Source organism: Lutjanus erythropterus, chromosome 1 (assembly GCF_056507025.1).
Source record: "Lutjanus erythropterus isolate fLutEry1 chromosome 1, fLutEry1.hap2, whole genome shotgun sequence".
In the NCBI taxonomy this organism is placed as follows: domain Eukaryota; kingdom Metazoa; phylum Chordata; class Actinopteri; order Lutjaniformes; family Lutjanidae; genus Lutjanus; species Lutjanus erythropterus.
The window spans coordinates 5,197,786-5,219,603 of record NC_139317.1 but is presented as its reverse complement, the minus strand read 5'-3'; the positions used below and the strand labels follow the sequence as shown (position 1 = coordinate 5,219,603).

Sequence of the window (21,818 nt, the reverse complement as noted above, 5' to 3'; positions counted from 1 at the left end):
TAGTAAATAACTAGATGGTAACCATATATCTGCAAAAACTCTTGCACAATTTGTACACGCTTTCCTAACCGTGCAGGTTATACAAAGGATGTCAAAAGTATCAAAGTATCAATAGTTTTTCAGCACCACATGATTAAAACAGTACATTGTCTTTCATTTATACTATTTAAAGTATTAAAGCTTTTTCTTAAATCTAGTGCTGACTCAGTTCACTTCAATCTTTATTGTCCTGCCTGGAATTTGACTCTTGCCAAGATGCTGCCATATGCTAGCTTTTAAGCCAGGGGGTACCAGTTGGATTGTATCCACTTGCAGTTCCTCACTCTCAGCCATTCTCACAAAAAACTCAAGAACTAGCCTAGCTTAGAACATAAACATGATGCACATGTTTTCGTCTGTCTTCGTCCAAGAATAATGTACAGCCTGGTCCATCAAAATTGTTACAGGTGATTACAATGTCGAGAACTAGATTTTAAATTTCCAATTATTGACTTTTCTGCATCAATACATAATCCTTTAAGAGAGAATCGCAGCGCATCCAGGAATCAGTTTCTTCCCCCATTCCTAACCAACACTGTGTGCAGGTTGTTAATTTTTTTGTAATTTTTTATTGTGGTATTGTAAGAGCCATCAAGTATTTTTTTAACTAGTATTGTATCAATGGCATTGCCACAAATCTAGTACAAACTACTTATGTTTTATAATGTGACGATGCTGTGGTTAAGATCTGCTTGGGTTTAAGAACAAAAAACACCTGATAAGGATTAAGGAAAGAATTTGGTTTGGTTTGAGATGATCATTCTGATAAGAGCTTTCGCAGGTCTGAGGTTCCCATCTAAACATGACCTCTAAGCAGCTGGGTGTCCTACCTGGGTTGTTGGCCTCTCCCTCCAGGACCTGCAGTTCGGTGCACTCTGCGAGGGAGTGCTCCAGACAGAGCTGCAGAAAGCGGGCCTGGGTCCGGCTCACCCTCTTCAGCAGGGACAGCAGAGCCACCGTCTGCTCGCACTCATTCCACCCCTTGAACCAGCTGGCTAGCACGCCCACCTGGTCGCGAAACATCATGGTCTGTGAGACGGGTAGAAGGTGGACTGACTGTGGTGGCGCCGGACTGGGATGAGGGGTGTGGGGAGCGACTCAGACAGCAACCTCCCCCAAACTTCACACTGACTGTTTGGGTAAAACTGATGGGAGGATGACTGTGGTCTTATCAGCTGAGTGATGATGTTTTTATACACAGGGGCGGTTCAGTCAGTTGGTGAGGTTCAGCGGAAGTACTGCGATGCCATTCTTAGCTCTGTCAGCGGCTGGGACAGCAGGACAGCAGTCTCTGTTAGGTCTTGTGGTGTTTCGCCCACAGCCAGTGTGGATAAATTCCTGCTGGAGGGGTTTCTGCACCGTCTTCTCCTGTCTGATAATCTCTGTTCCTTTTGGAGGGGGGGCGTTGTGGGGTTCTCTTCTAGCTAGGCATTAGGTGATATGAGCTGCTCTCTGCTGCTTAGTTGCTCCCAGAGGGATTGATATTTGATGAGTCAGCTTTCTTCCGGCACACTCTGTGTCACATCAGCTTCAGCCTCACTGGCATTTTTCTTCAGGGAATCCCTCTTAAGCCTGCAGGAGGATGTTAGAAGTTAGTGGAGAGGGGAAAAAGAACATATTTCACACACAATGCTCTCTGTGTCTGTTTTACATGTCTCTGCCCCTCTTTCATACATATGCAATGGCTTTTCTTTTAATATTCTTTATATTGGTATGTCACATAACAAGTACACAATGAGACAAATCCCCACCCAACATCTGCCCATTATTTTCTCTACTAATCAATTAGTTAGTTTGGTCCATAAAATGGTGAAAACTATTGATCCAAATCCAGACTATTGTGCATGGACACAAAATAAAGCAGTACTGAGTTGAACATCTATAGGGATACCATATGCTTAACTAAGGCTATGTCCACAAGTCTTAGTGCTAAATTCTGATTTATTGCTTAGATGTGATGTTTCTGTTTAATGCAAACATTGTTTTTTTTTTCTTTCTTTCTCTTTTTTTTAATGTGGCCAATATCAGACTCTAGTGTGAACTAGGGCTGTACGATTGCCTCTAAATTTCAAATTGTAGATTGTCATTGCTCTAGATTGCCAACACACGATTAAATTGGCAAGGGGGCAGGGGCGGCACGTGTCCTTGGCACGTGTCTTATGTTGATCGCTACCAGTCAGCATGGCTGCCAACACTGACACCGCTGTGGCTTTGGTGGCAAAGAAAAACGCCACATCTCCAATTTGGGAGCTTTTTGGGTTTATCCCAGATGCCAGAGGTGAGCCAACGGACACAACAAAGCCTATCTGCAAAATATGCAACAAATGTGTGTCCGTGAAAAATGTTCAGACAAACAATTTATTTGCGCACCTTCGTCTTCATCATCCTGCTGAAGCCACAAAAGCCCGATCCCCCAAGCTAGCACTTCAAGCACTGCAGGTTTATATTTTTTGTTATAATGACGTTATTTTTAATGTTTAATGTCACATGCAAAAGTGAACGACACCGCTGCGCTGACAAGCCGGAGACGTGTTGCTCCTCCTCACTTCAAGTCGCTGTCAATAACTTTTAACCTGCAAAGGCGGCAGTGCCGCAACACTGTAGGAATTTATGAAAGCCCTTGTGTGAACATTTCAATAGTTACACATTAAAACAATATTTATTTGCAATTAGCCTACTCTGTTGAACGACCCCGAAGCATGAGCAAACGGGCTGTGTCAGTTCGAAATCAAAGAGATGCGCCCTGTCGCTGTCACAGGGCTGGCTGACAGTGTACCCTGCGCTGAGAGGAGAGGAGAGAAGAGAAGAGAGAATGTGGATTGTAGGTCTGTTTGTAAACGGGGCTTCTCTAACAGTTATGTATTTCCTCCAGAAACATCTCTTAATGCATAGTAGAGCGCCGTTTTTTTTTTTCAAAATGGCCTTGATAAACAGCAAATCGCCTGGCAACCTTCCAATCGCCAATATATGATTTGATCGGTGATCGTCCCAGCCCTAGTGTGAACTGGTCATGGCCTTGAAATGACTTAACATGTGGCACTCTGTCATACGGAAGTAAAGATGGAGGCTGCTGAAGTCAGCGTTTACACTTCCATTTATAAATTGATGTGCAGTGGATGCTAGAGTATTCATGAGTATTTGATGATGAGGAAGAGAAAGAGAGCCACATTCTAAATTGTGGCTTTTTTGGAGCAGTGGTTGTTACTTCAGTACGGAGGTGTGTGTGGATGTGGAGTCAGAGCGAGGAGTGGTCAGATCATGACTTCAACAGCTTCAGAGAAACAGATTTCATCCAAAATTTCAGGATGTCAAGGCCATCTGTTTGTGCCTGTTCACAAGACTATTATGTCAAGACACTTCAGGTGAGTGAGTGACATAAAAGTTGCATTAATTCCAGTGTGACTGTTAGCACTGAGGTCACATTAAAAAAGAATTGTACTTGTATCTGACTTAGTTCCAGATATGAAAGGGGCTCAAATTAGAACTGAAAAGATCAGATAACGTAATTTGTGCTGTTCTCACTGTAATGGAAAAAAAACCCCACATCTGAGTCACATATGAGAAGGACTAGGCAATATATTTATGTATTGATATTGTGCTATGAGACTAGATATAATCTCAGATTTTGGATATAGTGAATTGAATTCATATAATTTTCTGCATTTATCAGACTTAGCCATTATATCCACATTACTGGTTAGGGCTGTAACTAACAATTATTTTTATAGCTGATTATTTTCTCGATTGATTGATTAATAGTCGTTTGCTTTAAAATGTCAGAAAATGGTGAAAAATGTCAATCAGGGCTTCCAAAAGTCCAAGATGATGTCCTCAAATGTCTTGCTTTGTCCACAATCCAAAAATATTCAGTTTACTGTCATAGAGGAGTAAAGAAACCAGAAAATATTCACATTTAAGAAGCCGGAATCACAGAATTTAGACTTTTTTCCTTAAAAAAGAATCACTGAAACAGATTAATGGATTATCAAAATAGTTGGTGATTAATTTAATAATCAATTAATAATCGGTTGCAGCTCTATTACTGATGCTTATTTATCAAAAATATCTGAGGTTGCAACTTATTTTCATTGTCAATGTCAATGTGTTGATATTTTTTCCCAATTAACTAACAAGTTGTTTGGGCTAAAATGCCAGAAAATCGTGAAAAATGTTTATTACCATTTCCCAAAGTCCACAGTGACATGATTCACAAATGTCTTGTTTTGTCTACAACCCAAATATATTCAGTTTACTGTCACAGAGGACTAAAGAAACCAGAAAATATTAACATTTGAGAAACTGAAATCAGAAAATTTGGACTTTTATTTGAGTTAAAAAATGACTTAGAATGATCAATCAATTATTAAAATAGTTGGCAAACAATTTAATAGTTGACAACTAGCTCTAATCGATTAACTGAATCTCCAGCTAAATTACAGTAATGTGATGTTATTTTCTTAATTTACCACTGTTATATTCCACATTACTTATGGCTATTTATCAAAAATCCCGTATAATATTTTGTGCAGTCATCCCTACGTTGTCCTATCGACAAATACTGATATCTAAGTATCTGGTCAAAGATTTTGTGATATTTAATTTGGTCCATATTGACCAGCCCTATATATCAGCAAAAAAGATTTGGGCCACTTTTGTCTGCAGTGTGAACGCAGCCGTAGAGATCCAAACACTGTCTCCCAAATAAAAAGCACTATGCAGTGACTTTGACAGTGCACTAGTGAAGACAGCCTCGGTAAAAATGCGACAGTCTCCCTGTTGCTTCAGCCCTGCAGACTTTGTGCTGCTGCCGCTGCTGCAATAGGGAGGAAAAACAGCCTCCAAAAACTCATACATGCATTTATAGGTCGCCTCCTCTCTGTTGCCTATGCGCATAGGCTTGTGGCATTCACCGCCGAGACAAAAATAAATAATTTTCGTTTTTGGTATCCACCCATTCCTAAAAATACAGCTGTCGGTAGTACTGGCGCTGCATCCCGGAATTTTCCAAAGGAAGGACGCCGGGTTACCGACGACTGGCAGGGGCTGTGTGCTGTACAGACGTTAGCAGCGACTTCCCTCCGTTATTTTAATGACAGGTTAGTGTTAAAATGCTGTATTTTAAACCGAGAACGAGCTGTATGAAACAGAAGAGAAGCTGGGAGACAGACACGGGGCTGAGCGTTAGCCGCTGTCTAAAACTGTCACTTTGCTTCATCAGCACACTGGGACTGACCGTTGGCGGATATATCTGTGTGTGTGAGAGAGTGTGTGAGCAGTTAGTACAAAGAAAAACGAATAAATATAACCCTAACTGTTCTCCTATCTAGAACTTTCCCGTGGAACAGCTGTGATTTTAAGTTAACGTTAGCAAAGTTAGAATTCACAGCGCCGTTAGCAACACGACTAACTGACATTAACGGCTGTGAACTCCCACCAGCCGTTACCAGTAACTCAAATGAAAAGGCGTTAGCTAACTGGCAAAATTGTGAAATTTCAACATGAAGGCTGGTTCTGTTAGCTCACAAGTTAGTATTTTGCTTGGTTAAATACTCAAAGCCGAAAATGAGAACGGACAAAACACCGACAAAAAGATTTAGAAACTTCAGTTTGAGTGTTTGAATTGTCAAATAAACGGTTAAATGTGCCGAGTCGGTTGGTTCTTACCTGCTGGCGCAGTTTGCATCGTTGTGTTCGTCTCAGGACGGGCGACAGGCTCAGCTTTTCGGGGAGCGGTGCCCCTTCACTCCGGGTCTGAGGGATTTGCCATCTTGACTAACTTTTCCTCTGTGTCTCTCCCCAGCAGACGGGCTGCTCGGCGGCTCTCTGCTCTAAAGCACCGCCGTCAAGCTGAACGGGACGCGCTGCGCAACTTCCTGTTTCAACGCTTTCAAAATAAAACCCCGCAGTGCGGTAATGCCAATATTTTCCACAGAGAAAATGATATCAATATTGTGAAATGAGACTAGATACCGTCATAGATTTTGGATATCGATATATTGTGATATGGCCTAAGTGTTGTCTTTTCCTGTTTATAAAGGCTGCATTACAGTGAACTGATGTAATTTTCTGTACTTACTAGAATGTTCTAGCTGTTCTATTATTTGCCTCTACTCACTTAGTCATTAAATCCATATAACTGATGATTATTTATTTTTAAAAATCTCAGTGTCGTCCCTACAATATTGCTGCAATATTGATATCAAGGTTGATATTTTATTTTGTCCATATTGCACACTCCTAAAAGAATTCCTAACTAAATTACTGAAGAGTTATGAGATTTTTTTCCTTCTTTTGGATTCTTCAAGCAACTCCTACAACAATGTAAATTCTATTAATGTTGTACTTTAAGGAGTAGTCTCTTTAAGGTTCAATACAGTAGCCTATCAGGGTGAAACTGACCTCTTATTCAAAGAATCTTAGTCTATATATTCATATAACAAGGAATATTGTACTTCTCCCATTTGAATATGATTAAGATGAAGACAGAATTTTATTTATACCAAGGTAACCCGTCCTGCAGCAGTTGCAGTACAAAGTAGGACAGGGTGCAACTACAGAATGTGCAAAAAAAAAAACATAATTAAATGGAATCTGAATCAACTGCTACTGCTGCTTTTTGTAAATATTGTTTTATTCAGGAAATTTTATAACATTTCTTTTTCAAAAGAGACTTTACATAGATGGAAAATTACAACAAGACAATTCAGTCACACAAACAAATACCCACAAGTCCTCCAGAGGAATGGGGTTTATTCCCATCATTTAAGCAGTAAGGTCCATACTAGTTTGGTCAACCATTTGGGTACTGAAAAATATTCTTTAAATGCTGTATGAATAAATCCTTTAAATTAAAGGAATTCAAGTTAGATCAAACACCTGCAAACAACAAAATATATCTCCCTACTAAAAAGTTCAGTGTACAATATATTCATTGTTATACAAAAAACAAAGTAAAAAAAACATGCACTTAATCTCAATCAGTCTTACTATGTTGGTGTTTAATGTTGTGTGCGATTTCCAACATCTTTAAACTAATGACTATGCTTTTATTTTGAAGGCGGGACCAGTCAATATCCGGTTACGTTTCGGCTGCCTTGACGCAGGGAGGCTCGCGCTGCTCGTTTCCACATGCTAATCATTAACAGCGGAGCATTACGTCAGGGGCTTGGCAGCGCGAGGAAGCACCAAAATAGAGAGAGAGGGAGAGAGAGAGAGGGGGAGAGAGAGAGAGAGAGAGAGAGAGGAGGGGATCCTGGGACAGAGAGACAGTCAGCCAACAGAGAGAGAGAGAGAGGGGGGAGAGCAGCGACGAAACTGTAAGAAAATGAAAGAAGACGAAACGTTTCCACAGTTAATAAAGTTAAATCCAAACTGAGATGAAGAGCAGCTCTCAAAGTCCACTGATGAGGTTTACTGTTTCTTTATTATTTCAGCTTTCTGCTACTTTACAGAAAAATATTGTACTTTTTAATTCACAGCCATAGTTACTGTGTTATCTTTTTAAAATCTTACTTATTAAAAACCTGTGATGATATGTACACCACCATCTAACATGGAACATTTCTTTATGTTAACAGTTCTCTGGGTGAAAATGCCTTGTTGATGCCAGAGGTCAGAAAATGACTGGATTGTTTCGAGATGATAGAAAGGCAACAGTAACTCAAATAAACACTCGTTACAACCAAGGTATGCAGAAGAAGCAGAGGACCACACCGAGTGTCTCTCCTGTCAGCTAAGAACAGAAAACTGAGGCTACAGTTCACACAGGCTCACCAAAACTAGACAATAGAAGACTGGAAAAACATCACCTGGTCTGATGAGTCTCGATTTTCTGCTGCGACTTTCAGATGGTCGGGTCAGAATTTGGTGTAAACATGAAAGCATGGATCCATCCTGCCTTGTATCAGTGGTTCGGGCTGCTGCTGGTGGTGTGATGGTGTGGGGGATATTTTCTTGGCTCACTTTGGGCCAGCTGTACCCATCTTCTGATGGCTACTTCCTGCAGGATAACGCACCATGTCACAAAGCTCAGATCATCTCAAACTGGTTTCTAGAACATGACTGAGTTCGCTGTACTCCAGCGGCCTCCACAGTCACCAGATCTCAAACCAATAGAACATCTCTGGGATGTGGTGGAACGGGAGATTCACATCATGGATGTGCAGCCGACACATCTGCAGCATCTGTATGATGCTATCATGTCAATATGGAGCGAAATCTCTGAGGAATGTTTCCAGCACAACCCAGAACTAGTAAGGTGTACCTAATAAAGTGGCAGACTATATAGTTTACTGCAGCTTTCCAGTAAAGTAGATACATGACCTCTTGTTAAGATAATCTGTAGCTGTTTTATATTTGTTTCCTTTTGGGTTTTTTTTTAATGTTTTAACTACTTCTTGGTTTGCTTTTAGCTTTTGTTTTTATGAACCCAAATGCAATTTTAATGTTCTTTTAACATTTTATTTTAATGTATTTCTATGCTCTTGTAAAGCACTTTGAACTGCCTTGTATCTGAATGGTGCTATATAGACTAACTTGCCTAATAAGCTTATAAATACTACCTGGATCAGCTTAAACATATAGGCTACTGTACTTTTTATTTTGTTTGGTACATTTGTGTGCAAACAGCCTATCCTATTGCATTTAATTATACACGTCTACTGCAGGATAAATTCTAATCCAATTTATTTATTTGGCATCTGGACAGTCGACGGTGAATCAGGTTCTTCTTTCTCTGGAGTCATGAGTACATACAGCAGGTCTGTGTCAAAAACAGACACTATAAATGTGCAGTGTGTTAGTTGTTCTTACACAGAGTGAATTTATTCAGCCACAGAGTGAATTCTCTCCTGCAGAGGGAGCTACAGTCTCAGGGTCTGGTGGGGGTTCAAACATCTTCAAAATCTGTCAGACGATGGAAACGGATGATGTAATGTTCAGTAAGATTTCCATCAAAACCCCGAACACAGAACACCCCAGGAGAAAGGGGGTAATAAATGAGTGAAGGTCTGATGGGAGCCTGTCAAAGAAACAGTAGAAAGACAAAGCGGAGACTTCATGGATCAATAATGCAGTCGATCACTGATGAAAAAGGCATGTCATATACTCTCATGAGGGACAACTCAGCTTTCCTCTGTAGTGTTTACATGTTCTCTCAAGTTTTTGTTTCAGTTTCGGTTTCCATTGTTTTGTTTTCAGTTGAGTTATTTATTTTGTTTTATTCTTATTTTTCAGGTTTTTGTCGTCAGGATCAGTGGTTTTCAAACTGGGGTCCAGAACCAACACGGGGTATTAGGTGTTACAATATTTTAACCTTTATCACATTTTTGTTTGGAAAAACAAAGGAAGAAAAGGGGTTGGCTGTTTCAGTGATCCTGGTGTGATCATTGTTTGACTATGAAGAATTTATTATCTTCATACCTACAAATAAATAAAACAGTCAGATGAGATTCCTTAAGACAAAATCCTCTGTGATCTAATGAGCATCTACTGTGAGGGTCCTTGACATCAAACAGTTTGATAATCCCTCCTCTATATTATACTGTCTCCAATAAACATGGAGGTATAACAGTATAGTAGTATATAATATATAATAACACTATGTATAGAACCTGTATTATGTGTGCAACATTTGCTGTAGTAATAATACATTAAAGCTACTGCAATGAACTTTAATATGGTGTTGATTTTGGCGGCCTCTGTGGACAAAAGTGGTAATGTTTCCTCCATCATTACCTCAAACTATAATGTCAAAAATAAAATTATTTAAATAAAAATCTCCTGTTTCTTTTTAACTGACTATTGTAACTCTGTCTGTGAAAATGTAAAAACAGGCCAAAGATCACAGGGGGTCCCTAAGGCTCTGTCTGCTCCGAGGTTGTCAAAATTAGATTTACATACACTAATTTAATAATAATAACTTTATTTAATCAAACTTTATACAAATGACTGTATGCAAAACTATTCAAAAATACATTTTTTTTTGTCCTCAATCAAAAATAATAGGCTGCTTATTTGGCCACACCTCTGTGATCTCTCAAGCTCTGTGATCATGAATCATTATGAATGTGCTTAAGTTTACTCTGTTGGGTTGTTAAAAGAAAAAAAATGTTAGAAGAGACACATTTACCAAAGGTAAAGGTGGAAGAAATGGAAATAATTATAACTGAATGTTTTCATAGATTTAAGTTACTGAAGGTATTCTTTTAATTTAAGTTTTTTTAATTATATATAACAAAGAGTGTTTATTTATTTCAGTTTACATTTCTTATTATTATAGTCATTGGTGCTTCTTGTGTATTTACACCTTTTTCCCCAAAAAATCTTGTGAATAAGCTGTTTTTATCCAGTTTTGTGGTCCTTTTTCTCAGCTGTTATGCCTGCTCCTGTGTCAGTACATTGAGAGGAATGGAAAATTGAGGAGTTGAATTCCTCGTATGCAAACACATACTTGGCTGATATCACCCTGACACATTAACTGGTGGGTTGCAGATAATATTACTGTTATATGATCATCCTTACTTGCAGATGTAACGCAGACTACACTACAATCCCAAGAAATATATATATAGGGACCTATTTATAGCTCTCTGGAGCGGGATGTCACATTTAAGTGTAAATGTTAATAAATAAGTGTAATTTGGCGCCACCGTGTGGACAACTCCTGGTATTACAATTACACTTTAAACTTGAACATAAACATATAAACATTTAAATCTCATAAAACAGCTGGAAACTCTGTTGAGTTGGATTAGCAGCACGTTTGCACATGTTTAGTTTTTAATATTTTATAAAGATTATTCAGCTATCCCGCTGAATTACTAATTTTATACCAGTTTGGAAAACATTTGTTTGTTTCAATGTATAAAACATACAGTATATATAAAAATAATTAATAATATATTTTGGATGTATTTAAGATATGTTCTACAAAGTATATTATGGTAAATTAAAAAGTGAAAGTCGGCTGTATTTTGAACATATTTAATGTTTCAGTCGGATTGTTTAGAGGGCGAACAGGAAGAAAACACACTTCCAGTTTAAAATAAATAAATAAATGCGTAAATAAACACACGTTTCTATTAAACTGTGACCTCGGTGTGTGTGTAGGGAGGAGTGACCTGAGGGTGACCGTGTGTGATTAATCCAGCTGCTGATCAAACAGTCACGTCTCACACGCAGCGGACTGGAAACTACAGGAAGAACAAACATCAGGAAGTTTCATGTTCGTCGTCCTCCTCCTCCTCTTCAACAGAACTGCTGAACCACTGCAGCTCTTCACACACACAACATCAGTACTGAACGTACAGAGTCGGGTATAGTTTTCAAACGGCGGTCCGTGGACAGAAGAGTGGTCGTGATGAAGCTGGTGGTCCTCGTGCTCCTCCTCCTCCTCCTCCAGGTGTTCGGTTCCGCTCACAGCGCGTGCTTCTGTCAGGTGAGACTCTGTTACTGAATATACAACATAAAAAACTCATCTGTGTTTTTATTCAATGTTCTGCCGCCTCTAGTTTGTTTTCTAATGTTACTTTATACACTGATTTTTAAGAAATCCACCTGCCTGACGGAGCTCTACACACTGTGTTAAAATGTAACATTCAGTTTTGTTACAAACACATTTATGTTACGATCAAAGTGAATTGTACTTTATTTAATGCGGCTCTAACAGCTGTAAGGTGTAAATAAATAAGTGGTGGACTCAGCATCTGCTGAAAGAATCCTCCAATGAGGAAACAGCTGGAGCAGACTGATGATAACAGTCACGTAGTCAAACATCAGGAGAGTTTTTTTAATTAAACACTGTTTGACTCATGTATTAATAACATATGGAAGCCCACTTTAATAATAAGGAGCCTGTCAGTCACTATAATGAGAAACTTTATCAAAATTAGGACTTAGTATCTTAAATAATGACGGTGTATGACAAAATAATGACTTACTATCTCAAGAAAATGACTTAATATCTCAAAATATTGACTTAATATGACAAAAGAACGACTTGGTATCTTTTAAAAAGACTTAGTATCTCAAAAATTATGAATTAGTATCTAAAATTATGACTTAATGTTTAAAAAAACAAACAAACAAAAAGAAAAACCTTAATATGATAGAATAATGACTTGGTATTAAAATAAATGAGAAACTTTCTGCTAACATGATGCTAACATTAATTTGAAGACATTTCTTATTATAATAACTTAAAGGATCTTTTTTATAGTAATGGTAGTAATGGCAGATTTAAAGGTGAACATTTAACAGGTAATGTGCCAAAATTGAATGTCAGATATTACAAATTAATTCAGTCAAGTTAAATTAGGTCAGTTAATTCAGATACATTGTTAGCAGGTGTGTAATAAAGAGCTCTTCATCAAACTCAGGTCACAGGTGATCTGGACGACTGTATGTGTGACGTGGAGACCATCGATGGATTTAACAACGACCAGCTTTTCCCCAAACTACAAACTCTGCTGGAGTCTGACTACTTCAGGTTCTACAAGGTAAAGAAAGAACTGATGGATAATAACACACACACACACACACACACACACACACACACACACACACACACACACACACACACAGTCAGCGTGTTTCTGAGGACTTGTTGTTTGGACCGGCTCCTCTGCAGGCGAACCTGAACAAGCCGTGTCCGTTCTGGACGGCCGACAGTCACTGTGGTCTGAGGGACTGTGCTGTGAAGCCCTGCTCACCTGTGAGTTCATCCTTCATCTCATCTACCTGCTGTAAACTAACCAATCAGCTTCACCTACGTCAGTCTCACTAAAACTCTGTCTGCTCACAGAACGAGGTGCCGGAGGGGATCAGATCGTCTCCCCACAACAAGGTGAGTCTGTCAGGATCCATCAGCCAAAGACGGTTCCCAAAACCAACTGACAGTCTGGACTCTAAATTCCCAAATTTTCAAACCATCGGCTGGGGAAGATTTAGGGATTTGCGGGCAATGCAAAAGATTTTCTGACTGTTATAAATAACTAATCTGGGATGTTTTAACACAGTTTTGGATTATAACAGCAAATGTTGGCTTGACTATACAAACTTTATGGGATTTATGGGATGGAATGAAACACATTTAAGGAATTATTAAAACACATTTTGGGATATTTCTGAGGAAACTATAAGAAATTTAGGGATTAGGGGGCAGCATGAAAAAAATGGAATTATAAAAGTTCATAGGAAATAAAAAAAAATACATTTGAACAAATAGCAAACTGTGGAATTTAAAGGAGTTATAGTAAAGTTTACTGTGTTGCATTGAATGCAATAATAATTGTTATAGATCAGGGATTCTGAAAAATAACACATTTTAAAGTACTTTAATAATTTAGGGGATTATAACAAGTAATAATCTCTGAGTTTTATGTTCCAATTTGTGATTCAGGGGAAGTGTAAAAAATATTTTGGGACTGAAAAATTAGCGAATACAACAAACTTTAGGGTTGTAAAAATACTTGAGACTGCATGTAATCATTGAAAATTCAGTGTCCTATCACCAGTTTAGTTTTATTCTTCCACAGTATGAAAGGAAAAAGGAAACTGAGTTTTACTCTTTCTGTCACCACTCAGTTTTCAGGTTAATTTTTGTTACTCAGATTCTAATAATGATTTTTAATCTTAAGTTTATGATAAACTAAAGCAAAATGTAGCACAAATACATGTGAAAATTAAGTATATGCAATCATAAATGCATTAAGGTGAGACGCTACAAGCAAAAACATTTTTTTCATGAACTAGTCAATTTTGAGATTTTGGTCCATTTTGCTTCCATAACATGTCTGTAACATTGTCTTTCTCATTGGTGGAAAGAAAACATCCAAATCTAACTGAGCAGTAGTTGTTTATGTATTTGACTTTGTCCATTTGTGTTTGTAGATTTCTCCTAAATTCACAGATGACTAGTGATACATAATGCTTCATTTAAATATTTAAACATAACATTTCAGAAAACTTGTAATACAATATCTTAAAGTCTGTTTTCTCAAAATGATTTTTTTCTCACACTCTGAGCCTGAAATCTCACCTCGAGGAGGATCTACACACACCAAACTTTAAGTTTTATTCCTGTGTTATTCAGATATATTTAAATATAACATTTCAGAAAACTCGTCTTAATGTGAGTAATAAATGGGAAGTTTCATTACCCTTTTCACTTGTCGTGTGTGTGTGTGTGTGTGTGTGTGTGTGTGTGTGTGTGTGTGTGTGTGTGTGTGTGTGTGTGTTCAGTATTCAGCAGAAGCCAACGAGCAGCAGGTTGATTGCGAGCAGGCGAAGCATCTCGGTGCTGTAGACGTCTCTTTGAGGTGAGTCAATCAAGATAATAACATTAACACTTTAGAAAATTCGAGGTCATACAAAGTTCGTGAGTAACAGCATCGCCGCGGGATCTGTGGCGGTGTCGCCGATGTTGCGGCTTCTGACTCAGCTGTGAATAAACTGTGTCACAACGGTTTGAGCCTCCTGTGTGACCTCTGACCTCTGGATATACGCAGTGACGTTAACAGGACTTGTTCTGTTTTAACTTCCAGTGACGAGACCAGAGAGGCTCTGCTCAAATGGAGCAAACACGATGACGAGGCCGAACGCTTCTGCGTGGTCGACGGTAAATATTCAATCTATCAGCTGAGCAAAATGACCGAATGAACAAAAACAAACAAACTTTTATTTATTTGCTTCGCTGCATCTATAAAAGTCGAGGTGAGAACAAATGAAAAACTCTCGACAGCGACCTGCTAACTGACATCCTTCTCTCATTTTTATGTATTCCCAGAAATAATCCCTATTTTTGTTTTTGAAAAGAAAAAGGGAAAATGTATATAAAACACCAAAGAATGTATAAAGAAATGTAACTGGTAAATTCCTTGGTGTTTTCTCCATCACTGATATAATGCTAGGTGACTCCCCTCCTTGTGATTCATATATTCCTCCTGCTTTTACTTTTTAAAAACTTTTCTTTGGTGTGAGTCATAATTTGCTGACAGAAAGACGTAGTTATAGAAAGTTGAAGCTGACAAAAGTGTTGTTGTTTCTCAGACGAGGAGTCTCCAGACTCCCAGTATGTCGACCTGCTGCTGAACCCGGAGCGCTTCACAGGATACAAAGGACCAGAGGCCTGGAGGATCTGGCACAGCATCTATGAGGAGAACTGCTTCAAGTAAACACTTTACAAAAAAAAAAAAACATGGAGGAGTTTTAGATATGATGACAGGAAAAATACGCAGCAAAGATTCATGCAAACTTTTTGCATCTTACATAAGAACGCAAGAAAAAGAAAACTGCATCATTATCATGTTATAACATGAAAGTTTACTGTTATAACAAGCTCACCTGGTAGAGTGTGAGTCCCATCTACTGAGGCAGCCGAGCCATAGTCAGTCAGAGATGCATGATTTTCACTGGACAGGAAGTGTATGAACAATTGTAATCTGAAAAGTAACTTAGAACTAAAGCTGTCAGACAAATGTAGGGGAGTAAAGTAATATAAAAGGGAAATACTCAAGTAAAGTACAAGTACCTCCAATTTGTACTCTGAAACTGCTCCTCTTTACTCTTTACAGACCGTATACAGTCAAGCAGCCACTACATCCCAGCAGCTCTGGTAGTGAAGGTAAGAAGTCTTTACTGATACGTCACACCATGATTCACTTCATCTGGACTGTCAGTTTTTTCCACTGAACACTGATTTTATTTACTACAGCGAAGACCTTCTACAGCTGGCTGGAAGGTAAGCTGACGTTTCCCCTGAAGATGACAGTGTGGAGTGTTTTTGTGCAGTTTTGTTGTCAGCTGTCTCTGTTTGTGTCTGTCTCAGGTCAGTGTGTAGAGAAGAGAGCTTTCTACCGCCTCATCTCTGGCCTCCACTCCAGCATCAACATACACATGAGCGCCAGGTACCTTCTGGAAGGTGAGACACAGCAGCACTTTCACGTTTAATCTCCGTCTTCCTGTTTTTCTGGAAAGAAGTCTCAGAATTTCTTTTAGGGAAGAAGTTTAAATAAACCATCATGTCATTTTTCCCCTTGATGAATGAGGGAAAAGTGAAGTGCTGCTCCTGACCCTCCGTCTCTCTGTTGTCCCCTTCAGACAGCTGGTTTCAGAAGAAGTGGGGTCACAACGTCACCGAGTTCAGACTGCGTTTTGATTCGGAGCTGACGTCCGGCGAGGGGCCGAAGAGGCTCCGTAACCTGTACTTCCTGTACCTGATAGAGCTGCGAGCGCTGGCCAAAGCTCTGCCGTCCTTCCAGCTGTTCACCGGCAACTCAGAGGAGGACCGGAACCACAAAGAGCTGCTGCTGGACATCCTGCAGCTGGCCAGGTCGGTCTGACGCCTCACACTGAACCAAGAATACAGCTGTTAGGAGGTTTTCAGTCGTCTCCTTTTACTGATTTTCAGTTTATTTTAGTCAGTGTTCTAGAGTTCAGTGTGTGTGTGATCTAGTTAAAGTGATAGTTTAGAGATATGTTATTGGGGATTATTTTCAATTTTTCTGAGAGTCAGACACTGACAAATGCCTTTAGCCTCTGGAGTTACATCAAATAGCAAAATTGAGTGATCAAAAGAATATAATCATGATCCCATAGACATCCAGGATTTGAACAAAACTAAGCGAATAAACTAAGGAGGGGATTTAATGTAATTAAAATGTCTTAATTTCTCACCAGTGTAGTTTCTTGTGCTGCTGTCGTATCTATTGTACTGACTTGTCTCTCCCTCCACACTCGTTCTCCAGATCTTTCCCGCTGCACTTTGATGAGACGTCTCTGTTTGCTGGAGATGAGAAGGAATCAGCTAAACTGAAGGTCTGTTAAACCCGTAAACTGTAGAAATAAAATCATGCCTCATTTATGGAAATGATTTAGATTTGAACTTAGTGTTTGATGACAAACGCAGAGCATAAGAAACCTTAGATACGCAGCTTCTAAAGAGCCCATCTGTAGCTCACACATCTGTGATCTATAAATCTCAAATGAACTTAAAACTGACAGCACCTGCCTGACAATCAGTGATTTCTCCTTATATATAATGAGCAACCATGGAGTTAAAGAGAAGAGCAAACTTTTTGGAAGATGAGATCGCAGTGATAGTAGAGGAGATTGAAGCTATGCATTATTCTGCATTAATAAATGTTGGATTGACAAACAAAGCCATGTTTCCCAAACACATACACCAACATAACCAGCAGAAGAATCACATCTTTCCCAGACTTTGCTCAGAGATAAGCTCATTTCCACGTCAAAGTAAGGTTTTATATGTAATAATGACCAGAATAAATAAACTACTTATGCACTGTTTTCTGCGTGAGTCATCCTTGAGATCAAAATGTATCATAAGTCAGTTTTATAAACGAGTCTGCATCTTGTTCAAAGAGAACACTGAAGAATTTATCGAGTGAGGATAATTATGATGAGGATGGGAAGCCTTTGACTGTTTCTGTGTTTTCTGTGCGCCACCATCATGAAAAATGAAAAATACATGAGCATGGGCCGACCGTATTTAGCTGAGGACAGTTCACACAGGAGGCAGAATTTATTTCTTATTTATTTCTAATTTCTGAGATTATTTATTGTTGGTCTGTTGCTACAGTCACACAGTGTAGCTCATAACCAATGCGTGTGCAGTGATCTCACAGTTTAAGTATTTTCATTTGAAATTTTATTGTATTTTGATTGTTTGGTACTCTAGGAGCTAAAGGACTAGTTCACTTCACTTTCAACTTTATTTGTTCAGTGTTCAGAGTGTTTTGGAGCCAATAATTTTTAGTTTTAGTTTTTGTTGAAAACAATAATCAAGCAGCTAAAAGAAATGCTACGTCTTCATTGCTTGGATCTGCAAAAGATTTGTTAACAGAAAGCATTTAGAGTGAATTCACAGACTGTTACTGGAACATCGACTGAAGTTGCAGTGAATCAATAAATATTGATAAAGAAGAGGGTGAAGTGACAGAGTACACCCTGTTCCAGCCTCTTTGTCTGTGTTATAAACCAGTTGAACATATTTTCTTTGGCCATCAAAGTGACACCGGTGTGTTTTCTTCTGCTGTGTTGACATCAGGAGGACATCAGACTGGCCTTCCTCAACATCTCCAGGATCATGGACTGCGTGGAATGCTTCAAGTGTCGACTGTGGGGGAAACTGCAGGCGAGGACATTTTTACAATCCTTACATTCACGATGTTGAGCGTGATGCGCGATAATATGACCACTGAATGTATCTCTGTCTCTCTCTCTCTCGTCATCAGACTCAGGGATTAGGAACAGCGCTGAAGATTTTGTTTTCGGAGCGACAGATTGAAGCTCTGCCCTCCTCCAGCGTCCAGCGACCCAGTTTCCAGCTGAGCCGGCAGGAGATCGTCTCCCTGCTCAACGCCTTTGGAAGGTGAGAGAATCTGAAACTCAGAGCGCCTGTTCTCTGAGTTCTCTTTAGAAACACTGAAAACATAAGGGTTGCATTTGTTGCACATATAGTAGATTATATCTAGCGGGGAACTTGTAGCATCGTAGCACGGTTGTTGGTATTTTAGTATTTGATCTGCTGGGATTTTCACACACGACCACCTCCAGGGTTTACAAAGAGTGATCTCAAAAAAGAAAATACTCAGTGAGCGGCAAAGCTCAGAAACTGGTTTCTTGAACATGACAGTGAGTTCACTGTATTCAAATTGCCTCCAAATCACCACGTGTCAGTCCAATAGAGCAGCTTTGACACGTGATGAAACATGAGCGTCGCATCATGGATGTGCAGCCGACAAATCTGCAGAAACTGTGTGATGCTGTGATGTCAATATGGACCAAAATCTCTGAGGAATGTTTCCAGCACCTTGTTGATTCTGCGCCACAAAGAATTAAGGCAGTGCTGAAGGCAAAAGGGGGTCCAACCCAGTACTAATGAGGTGTATTTAATAAAGTGGGCGGTTCGTGTATTTCTCAGCTGAGTGCCTTTTTAAACATGGTGTGTTAAGTTCAGTGGTGGAAGAAGAACTTAAATCATTTAAGTAAAAGTAGCTCACACCAGTAGATCCTGATGATTTTAACCAGCTGAGCTGTTTGTTGCAATAATGAATTATAATCCTTGATTCTAGCTGCTCATTCTGTGTGTTCTTCTTTGTTAAGTCTCACTTTGGCTTCATTCATCTCAGCCTGAAGTTCTTACAGTTTTTGTGCGTTTTCCTGTTGAAAATCTGTCATTCCCACAAGGATTGTCTTCAATTCAACGTCCATTTCGCTCTCCTCCTTGTTTCAAAGATTAATGTTTGCTGAGGAAGCATTGTGGCTGATGCTTCTGAGTTTGTCACGACTGAATTCATTACAATCCAACTCTCAGATGTGTAAGCGATGAATGCTGTATGTGTGAAAGATTGCAGACTGTTGATGGTGATGGATGATGGATTTTACACGTACTTAAAGTGAAACCATAACTTCATCTAAACCTTAACGTTAACACATGACATCCTTTAAAAACTGAAGGTAATGACAATGAGAATATCTTGGATGTTTGCACACACACCCAGAAATAACTGTGTTCTTGAAATGTCCCACAGAATCTCCACCAGCGTCAGAGAGCTGAAGAATTTCAGATCGCTGCTAGCAGAGGAGCGGTGACGACGAGACGCTGTTGAGACGACGTCCATCCACTCCTCTGCCTTTTTGTCCTGCTGAAATGTCACAACACAGAATAACATCAGAGCTCAGTGTGAAGAAACATCAGCTTTCATTAGCTGAGCTGCGACTGGGTTTATTTTTTCAGAGAGAATTAAACCACACTTGTGGTAATATTTTATTCACTCAGGTGTCTCTTATTGCTAATGTCTATATTAATGTTTTGTGAAACTGTAATAATCTCAGCTGTTAGGAGAGACTGAATAACGTGAGCTGCTTTAATGTAAAAGTTTTAGAAAATTCAGAGAGAATAATTCAAACATGCTGCTTTATATGAACACGTGCTTTGATCGGTGAAATCATTTGAGATCATTTTCATGCATGAACTGAAAGCCAGTTTTACCTAATCAGACATATTTCAGTGCAGTGGTCAGTCATACCATGTTGTTGTGATTACACTGGTGTCCTGAGGATGGCGCTGTTTGTAAAGTGAACTGATTTTTACAGCTAAATGCAAAATCTAATTGCTTTTGAAGGTCTTCATTTCATTTCATGTAAACAAGAAATATATGCTAAGATGAAGGTGTATGTGAATTAAATTAAAATATTTTTATTTAGTTTTCAGACTGATGATTTTCTTTATAACTATCATGCGTTTTTATAAGACCCTTGACCTGTGTGTGTGTGTGTGTGTGTGTGTGTGTGTGTGAGAGAAAGAGAAAGAGAGAGAGAGAGAGTGAGGGAGAGAATATTAACCCAGTTCTGTGAGTGGGTCTGGGTTAATGGTGCCTTCAGGTACACCTCGAGAACTTCAGCTTCCATGTTCAGCTTGTTTGTTGACAGTTATTAAAGATTATACAACATCAGGCTGGAGTTTAATTTTACAAATCTGTCAGCACAGATCACAAAATATTTATTTACTTCAATATCCTGACACAGGTATTCTAGAAATGAAAGAAAAACAGAGTGTAGCATGAAGACAAAATGGAAAAGACACCATATAAATGTGTTTTAGGACTGAAAACAGACATTTAAAAAGTAAAGTAATAAGATAAATTGGCTGGTTAGATATTATTAGTATTATTATTATTGACTACACCTTTGGCTTGTTTGGAAGTAAAGAAAGATTATTAAGTTTAATTATTTTTTCAGTTTACAAGACAATTCATCTTACAAGCTCAAGATGAATTGTGATATAAATGATTATATCCACTGATTATCAATGTCACTACATTTTGTTTGGAGGATAATAATTGTTTATTTATTTATTCACGTTTAATTATTTTTTCAAGTCAATTTATCTCACAGCATAAGATAAATTGCATGTTCAATAAATGTATTTTTAAATATCCATTAAGAATAATTAGAATGAGGCTATGTTTGGAGGGAAAGGAAAGGCATATTATACAGTTAAATTTATATACTTTTATACAGTTTTTGTCTTTGACTTCAAAACTCATTTATCTTACAAGCATAAGATAAAATCTTTTTAAATATCAACTACTGGTCATAATTTTAACCATATTATTGTTTTGAATGTAAAGGAACATTATACAGTTTGATTTTTACAATTTAGAAGCTGTTGTATTTTACAAGAATGATATAAATTGGTTTGTAAAATGAATTTAAGTTTAAATGCCCACTATACGTAATTGTAACCACACTCACTCACTCACACTCCAATTAATTTTAATTTTTCAACTCAGACATGTTTATGTAAGGGCCAGAGTTATTAAAATTTTGTAGTTTTTGTAGTTTTTATTTTAATTTTATTTACAATGTTTGTTTTGAATTGTGTTTAGTTTCAATTAGTTTCCAGAGTGAATTTTTGTATTCCAGTTTAGTTTCTATTGTTTAAAAATGTTTCATTTAGTTTTATTCATTTGTTTTCTAAAAATTATAAGCCAATATGGTGGATGTTTGTCAGGTGCAAGGATGCGGATTAAGTATTACTATACAAACACAAATGTGTATTTTTATTTTCTTTTTATTTAATCATCTTTTAAATTAGTTTTCTCTTTCTACAGTCTATTTTTTCAATCACAGCTATCCTAAGAAAAATGTTTTTATTGGTAGTTTCATTTTTTTAAATTTTAGTCAACTATATCAACACTGGTGAGTGTGGGATGCTCTTGCACCCTGTAGTGCTGTTTTTTCCGACCGTCCTG

The 21,818-nt window shown here is 38.3% G+C and overlaps 2 protein-coding genes across 3 annotated transcripts in view; one reads left to right on the top strand and one right to left on the bottom strand.

Moving 5' to 3' along the window:
- samd4a (sterile alpha motif domain containing 4A) overlaps nt 1-5,872 on the bottom strand; it is a 69,272-nt gene extending 63,400 nt beyond the window's left edge. For both annotated transcript variants that reach the window (XM_084729595.1, XM_084729659.1), the window contains exons 1-2: nt 5,704-5,872; nt 870-1,611 (exon numbers count right to left, since the gene is read on the bottom strand). In XM_084729595.1, coding sequence (XP_084585721.1) covers nt 870-1,065 — 196 coding nt within the window. In that variant the 5' untranslated portion in view covers nt 1,066-1,611; nt 5,704-5,872. The remainder of the gene's footprint in view (nt 1-869; nt 1,612-5,703) is intronic.
- Nucleotides 5,873-11,200: 5,328 nt separating this feature from the next.
- ero1a (endoplasmic reticulum oxidoreductase 1 alpha) lies at nt 11,201-20,265 on the top strand. The gene is made up of 15 exons (XM_084729484.1): nt 11,201-11,476; nt 12,417-12,536; nt 12,668-12,751; nt 12,842-12,883; nt 14,281-14,357; nt 14,583-14,656; nt 15,088-15,208; nt 15,612-15,661; nt 15,752-15,778; nt 15,866-15,958; nt 16,138-16,369; nt 16,785-16,854; nt 18,107-18,193; nt 18,294-18,430; nt 19,593-20,265. The coding sequence occupies exons 1-15, from the start codon at nt 11,399-11,401 to the stop codon at nt 19,651-19,653; spliced, it is 1,353 nt and encodes a 450-aa protein (XP_084585610.1). The 5' UTR covers nt 11,201-11,398; the 3' UTR covers nt 19,654-20,265.
- Nucleotides 20,266-21,818: the final 1,553 nt, after the last annotated feature.